At 33.9% G+C, this 16931-nt stretch overlaps 1 protein-coding gene across 1 annotated transcript in view; it reads left to right on the top strand.

The window, feature by feature from the left end:
- Positions 1–16931, top strand: part of LOC132551668 (BAI1-associated protein 3-like) — a 102194-nt gene that overhangs the window by 44037 nt on the left and 41226 nt on the right. Inside the window, exon 3 of the mRNA XM_060215848.1 lies at positions 12933–13010. Within this exon, the coding sequence (XP_060071831.1) occupies positions 12933–13010 (78 nt within the window). The remainder of the gene's footprint in view (positions 1–12932; positions 13011–16931) is intronic.

Here is a 16931-nt window from a genome sequence, read left to right as displayed (position 1 = left end):
TAACTCTTTTTTTCACTGGTTTTATAAATCACTAATTTAAATTCCCTTTTCACAAAGGGACAATTTTCAGAGCGATAGTCAATAGTTCACTTTGGATGCAGGTTAAAATAAAGTCTCCTACTTTTTATGTAAAAGAACGTCCCAAAATAAATTGTGGAAAAGTTCAAACCGACATTCTAAAATGTCAGTATTCATCCTGAATGGATAGTCGTTGAAGGAACGTAGTGAGGGCTTTGTTGCTCTTTAGTGTTCCGGGAAGTACCATTGATGGTGATCTCGTTCTCGTTTGGGAACGTGACATTACTTACATGGTAGATCTGAATTTATATAGCGGGTGTCCTCAATTAAGCAGAAAACGCTTACCCTTCTGATCACCTGGTCTTTTTCTTCCTGTAGGTACTAACCAGTCTCCGTATAAAATCTAACACACAGTTCGACTTTGTTTGATCGATTTCGGGTTCAATGAAGATCCTGTTGATATATTTGGTTTTTTTTTTTGCTTTTGAAAGTAGACGTACTGTAAGACATATTTTACCAAGTCACAGTACTCTGTGAAACTGCTATCTGTAAGTATATCTTTAATGAAAGCACAATGTCTCCAAAAAGGAATTTATTTCAAAGAAGAGATAACTCTTTTTTTCACTGGTTTTGTAAATCACTAATTTAAATTACCTTTCACAAAATATATTGATATGATGTATTGGTTTGTTTCTTGCTTTTGAAAGTAGGCGTACTGTTAGATGTATTTTACTAAGTCAGTACATCGAAGACTTATCGGTTTACATGTTGTTTAATGACAATAAATAAATGAAAATTTTGTGTATCTCTCTGTATGGTGACGCTATCGATGGCTTCAGCGTTTGTCGAAGTCCTCATGGTATTTGCTTTCACACTTGAGACTGAAGAAAGAATACCAAGCGGATTTTCCGATTTCGAGGAAAAAATTATACATCTATGTCCACACCAAAGTGATCTTTGTAAGCGTTAAAACAGACATTTCAGCCAAAGTAAGGGAGATTCTTCAGAAATTTGAGTTTATTTTTATTCCAGCGTTCAAATACATCAATCACTAGGATGCATTTAGAAGCGTACCATGAACTTTGACAATCAGTTACGGTATTCTAGTATTTTACGAGCAGGAACTTGAAAGGTCTTCTATTCTTAACACAGCGACAGATTATCTTTTATGTGCTGACGGAGTATATAGGTGCAGTTAATTTGTACTTATCTGTTGTAAATTCCTTATATAGCATCGCACGTGAGAAAATGCATTTAACGTGACAATATTTTATTAGATAGTAGCGGTGAGATATTAAACCTAATTTGGAGACTTAGCTATAAGAAGCATGCATTCTCGTGACTGCCTCCCCTCTCCCCTCCTTGACCCCCCCTCCCCCCACCCTTAGCATTGCTTTCTACGTTCTCTGCGGCAGCTCCAGTAAATATTCAGTGCCAGAATGAATTAAAGAACACTACGACTTCGCGTTTGTTTGTTATAGTCATGATATCATGGTTTCCACAACATCCTACATTGATCATAATTGGAATCGATTTGCGATCTCTCCTTAGCCTACTTTTTTCATTACGCCGAAGTCGTATGGATCTGAAAAATTCGTTTCGATATCTGAAATCAATATTTATGTTCCTTCTTTTATGGCACTATTTTTATTACTTTGAACTTTTAAACAAAAACACACCAGGTTATTCATTAAATATAATCGGTTATCATTCGCGACAACTATGTACTAAATAGCAAAACTATGATTACACACTAAGAGTTCTCTATATGCTGCCTATAGTGTGCGATCGCGAGACCATCATAAAAATATATTGTTATCTATGATCAATTAATCGAAATCTGTATTATAGAACTATATTTCATGACTGTGGTCACATCCGGTCTGTGTAATCAGGCCAACTTCCGGACTTGTGGTTCATTCAAGGCGAATCAACATTCTGTGTATAGTCAGTACCTCTCAGTGATGTCGTGTATACAATCACTCGTGTTTCAATGATTGTCTATCTTCGTAACCTGGTTAACACGCAGATGACATATTTTCTCAAACCTTGTCAACCCGAATCAAATATGAAATGACATCTCCTATTTGTAGAACAAAGGTCAATAGGAATTGACCTCTTTGATCCGGCCTTACTAAGTGTTTCATTACGATTCGAACAGGCATCATTTCTATCAGAATGGTGTCAGAGACAATTCAAACTCGTGTGGCACTATTTATATGTGTAATTGAAGATGATCGGATCTGTGTCAGAGGTAAAGTGGCCACGGTTCCATTTACATATCTAACGCATTTATGTAATGAAAAAACAACGGACCTTAGCTTCTTGCTGAGAGTTTACCAGTAAGTAAAGAAAATTTCAAATATGAAAATATTGAAAGCATTAACTTAATACGCTGAAGCATTTGATGTCCTTAATTTCCTGGAAGAGATTAGACTGATATACTGAATATCAATATCTAAAATTATAAATATTATATATTTTATAACAAGCATATTCAAATGTACAGTGTCTTCAAATCAGAGAAATGTTTCTGTATTTACAGCCCTTGTTTTGTTTTCGTTGCATTTTACAAACGTATTCTGAAAGTGATGTGTATGGCAAGGGAAACATCGCAGCAAAGTCATTTAAACTAAATTCGCAACTAATGAGTCATTAAAGAATAAAGGTACTGCCATTATTTATTTAAAAAATAAGGTTCAGTTATGTGAAATGCCAACATTTTTTTTCTCGGAAATACAAATTATAATATCTTTAGATTATTTTCATTTACATAAAGCAAAAAGCAATCTTTTACCTAAATTTCAAAATTTAAGATGCTATTGATAAGAAGTTTAAATATTTACTGATAAATAAGAACTTTAACATATTTACTGATAAATAAGAAATTTAACATATTTACTGATAAATAAGAGGTTTTAATATTTACTGATAAATAAGAAGTTTTACATATTTACTGATAAATAAGAAGTTTAACATATTTACTGATAAATAAGAAGTTTTACATATTTACTGATAAATAAGAAGTTTTACATATTTACTGATAAATAAGAAGTTTTACATATTTACTGATAAATAAGAAGTTTTACATATTTACTGATAAATAATAGGTTTTACATATTTACAGATAAATAAGAGGTTTCACATATTTACTGATAAACAATAGGTTTTACATATTTACTGATAAATAAGAAGTTTAACATATTTACTGATAAATAAGAAGTTTTACATATTTACTGATGAATAAAAATAAATCGAATGTCCTTGTCATCGATTTCTTTATAGCTAGATTAAATAAACTATATTTTTTTTAAGTGCACAAGTTTTTGATGCAAATCTACATTATAAATTGATTTGATACTGAAATACATAGAGGACAAGTCACATATAGTCAAATGTCTCTCGATAGATGTATATATTCAAGCTAAATGTTATGTAACACGCTTGTAATGGATTCTGTTTTCGGGTCCCAAAAATAGGCCTGCTAATTGCCTGTTTAATTGAATCTGTCAAATACAGTCATGATAATTTTGAATGATGTTAAACATGGATATAATTCTCCTTCCGTTTACATATGTTTTGTTTTATTTCAAGTCTTTGAAGATGTAAGTTTTTTTCGTTATCTATCCTCCTAATTCGAAGAAAATGAAATTGTTATTTCGAGTAGAATATCCATAATTGCAAGATTTACATAGCGGGTGTTGTCGATGAAGCAAAAGACACTTACTCTTCCAGAATACCTGGTCTTATTTGTCTTGTACTTTTTGAGAGTCTTCATGTAGATCTTCCGTTTGTTAATACTTTATCCTTGTTTCATCGACTTCGTGTTTGAATGATGATTCCTTGAACATATCGGTATTTTCTTTGTTGCTTTTGTTAAACATGACCTCCTCTTCTTTTGAAGAATGTTTTTTAAACCGTCGCCTAGAATACCTTGCTTTTGCCAATATTCCTTCTTATCAGTCTTCAGTCTAGCAAATGTCAAATCAACAATTTTATCGTCTGTTTGTCTACTTCGATCAATTTACCACAGGATATACTTTCCATTTGTGAACCATTTTTTTCCATTGTGTTTTTCAAATTATCATTCAAATTTATTACAGTCCTTTATTTTACTTGATTTTCTTTAAAAAAAAAGAAGACTTTTTTCATTTTTATTTCACTCTCTTTTGGCAGTGTTAAGATCAATAATTGATACTATCGCCAAGCTGTTATGAAGAAGACAAAAACGAAAGTTGACGACTATTAAGAACTTTTCTCGGGAAATGAATTTAAAGCTGACGTTCACGTAGATAAAACTATACAACAGTGAAAACCATACTATCTATTTGACATATCGGAGAAGACATGGCGGTACCCAACAGTCTCATGACTCATTTGTAGACGACCTCAGAAAGCGAACTCTGCCTGACATTAACTTTATGTGATATATATGGCTGTAGTTACGTGGTCGGTATATACTCTAGGTAATATATGTGTTGTTTTTAAAAAACATTATCTGTATTTTCGGAAACAGATGATAACATCATGAAATATTTAGTCTTTCTTACGATGCTGTAAATAGTTTTCGAGATAATAGTCATTATACAAAGGAAATTTATGAATATCTGGTGATGTTAACAATGAACATTGCCTACGCTTTTCTGTGTTCATAATTCATAAACTTTTCTTATTGTTTTTGAAGTAAAAATTGATTTCCTGACCCCTGACCCCTTAGTGTGTTTCTGTACTTTGTCTTATAAGATTTTTTTTGTTTTGTTTTTATATTGAAATAAATAAGAGCTCTAAAATTGTTTTATGATATCAACATCTTGTTTGTTCATTTCAGCACTTAATGTACACACTATACTTGTTTTGAGGAGATGCCTCGTGGTGTTTACTTAGATCAAAGTGTTATAACCACGAAATTGAATTGGTTCCGCTGAGTGGAACACGTTTAATGTTGTTTTTGGTCCTGTTTTTCTTGACAGAGCGAGATCAGAAACGCATGTAGGCGTTCATTTAATATAAAAATGTCCAAAACACAACATTCAAGAAAATAAATGCACAAAACATAGTTTGCAGACTATATATAGACAGAAGGCGAAATCTATATGTATGTTTTTTTCCATTACGTTTTCTGGATCGAAATTTGTCCTTTTTGGCTGCCCTGTTTTTCCAACGCAATTGATATGATAGAGAGACGTGCCTCGAAAAGGCAAATGGCTCTCTAGATCATTAAAGAGTTCCATAACAGAACCTTATAATTCGTAAAGACTTTTAAAGAGAGACATTTATCTACACTGAAGGCATTTTTAGGAGTATGCTGCACTACATAAAAATTAGAATTCGAAAAACCGACTCCTCTCAACTGAACCTTTCACGTCAGCCAGACGTTTGCCGTCAATGTTATATCACCAAATTGGTCCTTGTGGAATTTGTCTATTTCAGAAATACTCTCACTTGCATATCCCACAAAACCGTATCGTATGGCGTTATGTCAGGAAATCTGCAATTCATACACATTGGAAGCGGCGTCAGTGAAAGTTGATGGAACGAGATATCTTCAATTACAAGAAAATGACATCGTCACTGTCCAAAATACGCTAAAAACAGGAAAGGAAAAAAAATAGCGATACTAGGTCGTACAAAATATCAACATTCTATATGCAGTAACCTGTTCTTATGCTACTCTACTCTTCCGCTCCCTGTCTCTATGTTACTATTCAGAACGTCCGAGATTGTCTCGCCCTTGTTTATCGGAAAACTAAGAACGTTTTGTTGTAGATAAGTTACAAATCAACAAAATTACCCATTATACACATCACAACACGAAAAGGAAGATTTGTAATGTTTTCATATATTTTGTTCAAATCTTCGAGAAAGTCTTTACTGCTGGCTTGTGAATGTTTATTGCAAATCAAATGTTTCTGTTATTTTTTACATTAAACACAAAACACAAAGTTGAAATGGCAATGAAAATAAGATCAATAAAGACGAAAGAAATTTGTTATAGCAGAACTGTGCGTCATCAAAAATATAAGAAACCAGTGGTAACGCACTTGTCTTTCACAAGGAGTTCTTGGTAGGATTCCCGGCACGGAAAGGTATGGAGTTCACCTGTCCGACCACTTCGGTTTTCTGCGGGTGCTCCGGTCTCCTTCCACTTGGACCAACAAGAGTGGCTACTATACGTTGGAACAACTTAATGTGCGATTGTTTTAAACTAAATAGAGTTTTATTCCATTAGTTTTCAGTGTGAATGAATTCTTATGTTCTGTTTTGTCAAAAAAAGTAACACAGTAGTCATAAAAAGGAAATATGAGATCGTATGGTACACTTCAGTTGGATTTGGTTTGTGATATATTTCCCAGGATGATGAAAGAGATATTCCAAAATGCAGACATATCTTATAAAAGTTTCTGATATGATAAAACACAACACAAAAAACCTGTTACATGAGAGGTAGTCCTTGCCTTGTTTTCCCGGGAGGGGACAGAATGAAGGAAAGAGTGTTGGACTGGATGCTGGGGAGCAGATCGATCACATGTAAAGAATAGTTCATCTGATACTATCTCCGGGGCCTCTCTGTCGTCATCAATTATACAGTACAGACCGACAGATCGCCCGTGATGATGGAAAGAAAATCCTTTGGTTTTTACCGACAGATGGTTTGGCTATTCACATATTCAAACTCGGAACATTTCGGCGTTCACCAGTTCTTATCTTGCTAATATTAGAAGGAGTATTTTAGTATTTTTTCCATTTTTGTGACTCCTGACATGTCACATTGAATCAGGAACATTAACGGTATATTTGTTTTCGTAGGGTTTTCTATATTCTGCTGACATGACAACCCTAAATCCTGTCATGTTGACATAAATATTGCCACGACAATATAATAGAATATTTCTCTACACTATCAGTGATGATTACGAAGCTGAAATGATGTACATATCCGTAATATAGGTAATAGACTTGGTCAAGTCCAAAATCTTGACAATCAGTTGTTAACGATTATGCAATTGTGAATAACTATAACCTCTTTGATACTAAATAAAGAAGACAAGACAGATCTTACAATGTATCAGTAAAGGGACCAATCAAACCACTAAAATCAGAAAACATCAAGGAATCAGCAACATGTCAGCATAATCATAATTCAAACTGAAATGTCATAAAACTAGGGCACAGAGACTCCTGAAAAAGAATAAAACCAGGTGTTCCGGAAGAGTAAGCGTCTTCTGCTTCGTCGACGATACCCGCCATGTAAAGCTTGGTCAATTCAAGTGAGTAATGTCACGTTCTTAAATGAGAACAAGGTATACAACAACGGAACCATCAGGCAAACTAATGAGCATCAAATTTCTCAAAGAAATATTACAAGCCAATTCATATATCGACCTCATAACTCTATTTTGTTTTTGTTTCTGTTTGTTTACATTTGTTTTGGTTTTGTTTTTCATTTTTTTGTTTTAAACCATTATTTCATGCTCCCAATCTTTGGCATCATATATCTAAGAGAGGTATTTAGATTTACGAACGATTTATGACACTGTCAGAGGACATGTATTTATAAACTCCATAGTCCCTATTGCATATGTTTTTGATCTGTATCCATATCTAGCGTCCCTGTCTGTCGCCAAGAATTACCTTGCTGTAGACAGATGTATTTTTCAACAAATGTATACATTTGCCAGTCACGCAAAATGCCTAAAGGATCATTGCAATATAGAAAAGATTTCATCGTTAAACTACTAGACACGTAACCGTAGCGTACACAAAATAAAGAACCAGACATGAAAATGGACTTTATCGGAACAAGGAAAAATCCAAAGTGTTACAGCTACGTATCTTCACATCCAAAGGGACTATAGATTTTGGTCTTTAACGAGATCTCTCACCTTTAACGAGACCTGATGTTCGTGACTCTCGGCTTTTTACCTCTTGCGATCCTACCGATCAATTTTCTTTTATTTTCAGCACGCGTTTTTTTCAATTACGAAAAGCGAAACATTTATAACAAGAAAAAAGACGTGATCTTTGTACTTTTGATCTGTATCTACATGAGATTAGGAAAAGGTGTTCTTATCATCACTAAAAAGGTCCTGATGTAATTGCCGGCTATTAAATGTAGAATCAGCTGAACACCTTTTGAAAGAATGACCAATTATCATAGATATGAGAAACAAACAGAAATTCCAACAAATTACTATGTACAGCAAATGTCTGTCTGTCCATGTATATACGTTTTACTTACGGTGGATTCAATGCCTCCAAAGAGAAAATGCTATTTTCTGCATAATCCTTGAACAAATATACCTACAACGCTTTGGATATAATACGTAATTGCCACAAAGGGAGATGAGATGGCATTCTGTGCTTGATTGTAATTGGTCACGCGAAAGAGTGACGTAATTAAAAAAGTTTATTGTCATTTTGAAGGTAACCGAGTTCGGTAAGGGTCAAATTGCGTTGTGATTAGAATTAGACTGAATCAGGCTGTGACGTAATTAGATATGGTGTAATATTCGCGATATATTGGATTAGCGAAGGACACTGTTCGAGACTTATTGGTCTACGCTCTCACGAAACCAACTTATTACTTTTGTAGATTACATAGTGATATTTAAAGGAAATATTGCATTCCATGCTCAAAACCCACGTGAAATCTAGGACGATATAGAAATTATAGTTGCTGTTACATCTCATTAAAGGAAAGTAAAATGTGGGCTGCATTAGACGGAATTTTTTCTCCGTGTTTACATATTCTCTGTCACACAACCTTCACTCACATTTGAAAACTTAATACATTTTTGTAGCATTTTTCTTCATTGGTTTTACGGGTCATTTTGCCCATAGGCTATTTTTTTCCTCCGTTGATTAATATTTCTGTTCCTGTTCAATACTTGAATACGTTTAAAATATCCTAACCGACCTTCATTAAGTAGACGAAACCACAATACTCAACTACATAAAGACATTCGTACTTGGTTTCCAGTAATACAGGTCATTTGAATCTGTCCTTTACAGCTGATTGGCTGATGTTTTCCTATTCGTACGTTTACCGTTTCTAATCTTAACTTCAGCAAATTTAAGATAAATGAAGTGACAGGAAATGGATTCTTTTTTGCGTTATTTTGTAATTATTTACTCATTCTCTAATGATCACAATAATTTTTTTTTAAAAAAACTAATGTAAATTTCTGCTCAAAATTTTATCAAATTTTACCTCCAATATCAAGCAATTTCTGATGTATACAATATAATAGAGATCAATTTAGTTTAAAACCGACTTAATCAACATTTTTCGACAGTACGATTAGTGTTAAAATGGTACTGACACTTCATGGTCAAATATATAAAATGATAACAATATACAAGTTCTAAGAGTTCACTGTAACATCAAACTGATGTCGGAACAAATCGTTAGATTACGGATTCCGATGTTTGCCGGAGCGATGATTGCCGAACTTTTTCGATATATGAGAAGATTTGTATTTCACTAGTCTTATTTCTCTTGGGCTATAAATAATTAATACGTTTGTGAACAGTCTTATTCCCCTGTGTGATTTCATCCTGGAACAGCTCCCATCAATTACTGCTGATCACCCTATTTCTTAGAATTATGTGTTGCTGTAATCCGTACCGTCCCGTATCATCTTGTCTAAGCGAACTGAGATTAGAGTTCAGATAGGGTTCTACAAATTAAAGCACGTGTTTATGAAGATAATGTCTCATTCAGGTCGATATAATCTTTCTTGTAGCGTTTAGATGTGACATTGATGCTTATACCGACGACGAAAAAAATTTGTGATTTCATCTTTTTTGTTTGCTGTCAGATGCAATCCATAATCATACAGGATAACAGAAATCAAGTTAAGTTTTCAAAATCGGATTTTAAAAAGATTTCTCAAGAGATGCTCTGTTTTTAATTTCCATGTAACATCCTTTCAAACCAAATAGGATTCATCTTGTTATACGCGGTGTCTAACTGATGATGCCATTGGTTTAGACTTAAAATAAACATTTCTCATTAAAAAAAAAGGAATATTACAGACCTCTTAAAATAAAAATAGTTTTAGATGTCAGCTCGAATAGATTAATTCCACGCCAACTTGGTTTTCGATATCTCTTTTCGTATTAAATCATTCTTTGAATTCTAACATGTGTTAGTACAGAAACGTTTATAAGTACACTAGACCTCAGCATCCGCAAAGCTTCAACTATCATTCAACTGCTTCGACAATGATTTCGTGCGAGAGTTCAGAACCAAAGACATTCATTATCAGAACATAGATACATGTACATGTGTAAATAGGTAGGCAATGATTGGCTTCGGTCGTCAAACAATTGACAGTTCTTTAAGGGGCCTCCCAAATTAATTCATGAATCGACCATGCTGGAATGCTAAATAAGTCTACCTCTTTCAGCTTCCCATCATTTTTGATGCTTTAAGACATAGAATATTTCCTATCCTTTTTCTTGTTTGTTTCCGTTTTATTCGATTTTGGTATTTACTTTTCTTTCTCATGGGTTTCCGGGATGGATGGGTGTGGAGGGTGGTGGTTTGTACATTGCAAAGGTATTTTATAAAATAAAATGGCTTCAGACGAGAGTCGAGTGATCATCAAGAATATCCTAAATCTATCAGCAGATTTAGTTGGACACTCACAATGAGATCGAGTGTAGATCCGAATCCGACTGACGTCAATATCGTCTTAGACATAAAAGCTTTGCTTTAGGAATCAATAATATCAGAAGATGAACATGAGTTTACCGTATATAATACGTATTCTCGTCGGGTAAGTCTAGCGTTGTCTCCAATGTAATCTCTAACCCCTGGGGTTCCTTCATTGTGATGGAATAGCATGTCACCACAATATGCATTGTTTTGGTGATAGATGACTTTTCTTCATTATAAAACTCACTATGTTTTCCTCTCACTGGTCTCACTGGGATGTCAGTACCAGGTGCTTTAAACAGATAGCCCGGATATAAATATGCCATGGCTGTTAAAGAGAAAATGCGAATATATACTTGAAAAATATAACACAAACAGACATATCTACATCTATAACTTTTTTCAGTTTATGAGACCGTCCCTCAAGTAGGAAAACACTTTCAAAATCTTCATGCCAAATAATTTGGTATTAAATGTAGTATGATAGTGCTCGATTATAAACTTCTTGTGTCGGTCATGTGTAATTTCTAAATAACCGACATACTTAACTTATCAGTCAAACTTACTGGGCATCATATCTATCATTATTGATAAACTATTGAATACCAAAGATTGGTAGCTCAGATGATTTTTTTTGTTAATTATCTAAACAAAGTAATTGGTTTTAGAGCATGCTAATTTTGAAATATCTACACCTGTGGCAATGGTTGATTGCCAGGTATTAATTCTATTACACATGGTCATCTGATATTTTCTGTAAAATATCTTAGGGACCTAAAACCCTGTTTATCTACTGAATATGTTACTAATTGAGTCCAATTTTCACTACATCGATTTAAAGAAGATTCTTGATGGCTAGAGTTTAGTTCGAATCCTTATTTGGAATAAAAATTAAAAACGTCTATGTTTATATATAGGCTTAGATATTCCTTATGGTACTCTTCAAAGTACTAGTTAATCATTTTGAGAAATAGACCAAATCGAAAGCCAGTTCACTGTATTTCGTAGAAATCTTGTTTCATTTCATATGCTGGGTTCAGGTGTCTATTGTTGATTTGATTACTGTTTAAGGTTAAATAATGATGTCTTTATGCGTAGTGAAAATTTTATCATTATCTCCTACTAATATGTTTTTTGAAGATACCGTCTCAAATTTTGCAAACAAATTCATTATCCTCATGTTTACATATATTCCAAAACCTTCGAGATTACAGCGGGTAGAAACTGCTGGTGGAGTTTGGACTTTGTCGTAAATTGCATGCCACGACTTAATTCATACGAATAGTGGACTGAATACATCAGAAACATGACTCATTCTATTAAATTATTGGGTTAAAACACCTTCCCATCTAGATTTTGACAATATTTGGATAAAAAAAAGAACCTCAGCGTCACAGACGTATGCAATTTATTTCGTCATGTGTCTGTATTGTATCTTGCTCTAAATTTGTTTTAAAAGGCGCTATTTACTTCCATGTCTTTTGTTATAATCTTTGATGAACGGCATAATTGATGCAGTATAGTTATATGTACAAAATTTTCTACATAGTTCGTATGTAGAACTTATTCGTTGTAAGTGACACAGGTAAGTTTTCTTAAACCTCGGGATCCCCAATAAATGTACCAGGAAGAAAAAAATTTCCGAATTTCGAAAAAAAGTGATCTGAATATCATTGTATTTGAACATCGCAAGTCATTTGTCTTGACGTTTGGTTTCTCGTTTCTCTAAAAAGAGTTTGACTTCTTCACTTTAATCTTTAAAAAAAAATCTAGTCAATTCGAAAATATGTCTTCAAGATAAATATCCACGAAAGGTTGTGTACTGACAATTATTGGTGAGTCTAACGTGCCATCCTTTTCAGATGACAAATATACTTTGTAATTCTGTCTGAGACTGACTGAAAAAAAAACCCAATCTACTCTCCAGAATATCGGTGACAAATGACGTAAGGGAATCATATGATAGCATATGACTCAATGTTGATAGACGTTATATAAAAAAGTTAATATTCTCTGCGAAACAGTAAACGTTCATATCAAACAAAAACCTGACATCAAATTTCTATAACGCCTACATTGGTGATAAGCTTGTTTCAGCATCATTATAGTGACATATATGTTCTATATATGTATTGTGTGATGTAGTAAGCTTCGATTTTAAAATTAATGATTATCGGAAATTGTTCGTTCTATGATTGTCGATTTGGTGTGTTAAATTCTAGTCTAATTTTCCTGCTTGCATATTTTCTAGGATGGTCATGACAGGCACCCTCCGTCAGAAGCACAGTTCGCAGTCAAACCGAAATCCCAACAGCCTTCAAAGAAAGAGGTATGTCACGTCTCAATATCGTAATTTATAAACATTTTCATACATTAAAAGAAACGTTTTACAAGTTTTCTTATTGCACTTGTATGAGAGCAACAGTCGATTGCAATGACTACAGAAACTTTCAGAAAATAAGGATGTAACATACAGTAAGATGTACGCTGGGGAATTTAGAGGTAGTCATGGATACCGTTAGATAATGAGTTGGAATAAAGATATTATCAACATCATGGAGTAGAAACATGACGTTGCTATTTGATTTGACTTTCGAGCACAGCTTAAACAAAATGCAGAACCAAAGTACAGAACGCAAATGTTATATTTTTTTCTTTATTTTCTTACTTTGAGAAAACCACAAAACAAATATTTCATAGAAAGGAATATTGATTTTATAACTAAAATAAATGGTTTTTTTCAATCTACGTAAAAAAATATATAAATCGAACTTACATTAACTAGCGAAATAAAAAAGGAACTTTACTAATGAACATGACTCCAGTATACCTACAAGAAATAAGCCGATGTGATTATGAATCTGTTTCCATTGAAATAAAAGATTTCGCTCATATCCTGATAGTGAGAAACCACTTTTCACAAATATTCCTTTATTTTCTTTATCTAGGACTATTTTCACCCATATAACCATATTGGTCTTAAAGTTTTTTTCTGTATTGTGTTGAGACCCATGCTTCACAGAATCAACAGTTTTAAATATCGGAGATAAAAAAATATGTACTTGCGCCCCATCATTAGTACCTTGTTTGATGAAATCTCTTCATATCACTCTCTTATGAACAATTTACATGTGACATCCAATTTATGAGTCATACCTGCATATGGACGTTTATCCAATTAATAACTGCATGCTAGCATATTTAAAGTGAATGGGAATGAAGATGTACCGGAATAACTTAAACAATTCTTAAGATACCCCCCCCCCCCCCACACTCCCCTTTAACTCCGATATAATTCCAAGTAAACATGTATAGTGTGTTACATATATATGCTTTAAAAAGAACAAGTACGTTTGAAAAAAAACGGTTTCAACACATACTTTCTAATCTCCTTTCTCCGTAAATTGCGACTAACAAATATGAAGAGAGCAAACGACGCCGTATAATCTTAGCAGACTGTATGTACATCCCAGACGGTGTCAGTGTAATTAGTGAAAGGTTTGCTTTCTGCATACGAAAGCACATCTCTATTTTTTTCACGTCGGAGAACACGACTAAGAATTAATTAGGATTTCGTTTCGCACGACTTCGGTATAATTGCAAAACAGGCCAACTAAATTTCAGAAAATGTGCCCGGAAAAATGCACAAGATAGCGTTAGGGAAGTATAAATCAATTTCCTTTCGGACGTCTCCCTATACAAATTTTTGCACGGAAAATTAAAGAAAAAAATTTAATTCCAATTTCATCGATGGGAAATAGGAGTTCTTTCTGTAAGTGCAGTTGGTATTTAGATGATTTAAGTTATAATCTAAATCCAAATATTTAAAATAAGTGTTTAACAGATATTTCTGATTATCTGCTAAAAGAGTGTCACGCGCGTTTATTACCCTGGTTTGGTTTTTTTTTACTTTTTTATAACGTTCTATGAACAACTATGTATTTGCAAAATCAGTTTACAATGTATGAGATGAGAACCTGTGTGGAGAGAATGCTTTTTGTGTTGTGTTTGATGATGCCGTCTAGTTTGTACTACACGAACCAAGCAGGACACCCTACCAGGTCACATTACACTTGTTAATGGACAAACCATTCCTAACAGTACCACAACGGTGAGCGTTAAGCAGGGAGTGGTAACTACCAAGACTCAACGCTCGTATTGAAACATGTTCTAAGCCAAGCATTTGTGACGAATGAGCAATTCTTTAATACTTTTTCATATCCTCATGGACAGACAGTAGACAGGAGGCGCCAATTCACCAAACCTGATCTCAAATTGATTTTAAGACCACCTTTTCCTTGGATTTAATATTGCAAAGTAAAAGTGATATTGCAATGCTTAAGATATATCCTTTTTGTTTCTTATGCAAATTTCTCTGCCAGAATCAAACATATCTAAGGATTATACGTTTATTTTGTTTACTTTGTGTAATAATGAATCCAATGGAACACGAGGTAAATCCGAAGCGTAAACGAACAATTTTCTGATCGACTGATTCACTAGATCACAATATCTTCAACAATATCATCTTTCCAAGAGTCAAATTAAAACATGACCTTGTGTAATCTACGTTTCAAATGATTTCGATGTCATGTTATTCCATACGGGACAGCCATTCAAAAAAGCATTTGACTGAAGCTGACAGCAATTTGTTTATTTACTGTTAAAGAAAGTTATGGAATATATATTTATATAAAACCGGGGCATTGTGAGAAAATTCGTGAGAAGAAAATATCAAGAACCACGTCGACTTGAAAATGATGCGCCAAAAGGTGGGGGAATATAGAAGTGACGAACTGATTCACGTTCTACACTCAAGTTCTTCAGAAATATAGTTGCTCTCTTTTAGGTTTTCTACTCCGAAAGATTCACAATTATAGATATTGTTATATGTATTTACTTTCCAGCATTCAACATTAAAATTGAGACTTTAATGGCGGAGACAAACGAGTTAACATACTGCTCGTTAATAAAAGTTCCGACAGAATATCGATTTTCATGCTGTTGCTCATTAGCTGGATCAACGTGTAATAATAACTAATATGAGAAAGCGGGATCAGTATTTAAAAATAGTATGCCCTTTCGTTACATTTTATGCATTTTTATATTATATTTGTAGTGTCAGCTAAGGAAGGGAACCCCAAAAGATAAGGCCAAATATGAAGACCTTGTCTCACTCCTTTCAACACAAACTTTGTCTCGTGTCCTTATTCTTAAACTTGCATAACCGCGCAATTGAACAAAGTGGTTAGCCAAGGCAAAATTCGGTTCCGAAACCGAGACGAACCGAAATTTGCATAAATAGGCGCTGCTGTTCTTGACTTTAATGACTTTGTGGCAGGGAATTGAAAGGTCGTTGTCGGTAAAATGTGAACAGATGAAGTGAATGGTGTGGCGCCATCACCCGTGCATGCCGTCTTTCAATCAAAGTGAAAAAGAAAAAGAAAATCCATAGCAAAGCCCCCCCCCCCCCCCTTCATCACAAAAGAGAGTGCTAATATTTTAAAGAATTTTGGTATTATTTGTTTCAGGAATACAGAAAATTACTATTTATATTTTCTTTATAAGTATGTCTTGCCACATGATCGGTATTTTCTCTCGCTTATTTTCATTAGGTATATAATGTATATTTTGATAAGTTGCCGTCATTCCAGTTTGTAGATTAAGTAGGATCACAAGTGTTGGAATGCGGCGATAACACATATTTAATTGACCTCGCGCAAACATCTCGTTCGAGATGTTTATGTGTATTTATTTCTTATTTAGGTTAACTATACCAAAGGAGGTTGAAGTGAGTCATGCTGTTTTAGTTTTTCCCTGTAGGATCGTTTATGGTGCTCATCCGCGGCCATGTAGGGACATTTCATGTGCTGTTATGTGGTGTTGTGGCAAATTCATTCGTGGTTTTATAGCACAAGAAAGCGTGTTTTCTGGAGCCTTCCTCCAAGTTATAGAAAGAATAGCTTTAGAATAAGATGGCTTGTTATGATTTTATTACACACAACCACTTTTATAACTTACAGAATAATAAATCATGATAGAATAATAGATCGAATAGGTAATTAATGGTGGAATAGCAATGTTATGTTTTAATTCTACAACGAGAAAAAAATCTATATTATAATAAAGACAACTGGAGTTCGAGAGTCGATTGCATAGTTTTGGATCAAGTATATGATAACGTTGCATTACTCGGGGCATTTGGGTTTTCCTCATTCCACAGTGAGCATTATCTTGACCAACAAGGGTT

The sequence above is a fragment of the Ylistrum balloti genome, unplaced genomic scaffold (genome assembly GCF_031769215.1).
Source record: "Ylistrum balloti isolate Yb309-2 unplaced genomic scaffold, AGI_CSIRO_Ybal_v1 Utg370208, whole genome shotgun sequence".
Classification (NCBI taxonomy): Eukaryota; Metazoa; Mollusca; class Bivalvia; order Pectinida; family Pectinidae; genus Ylistrum; species Ylistrum balloti.
This window is presented reverse-complemented; position numbering and strand designations above follow the sequence as displayed.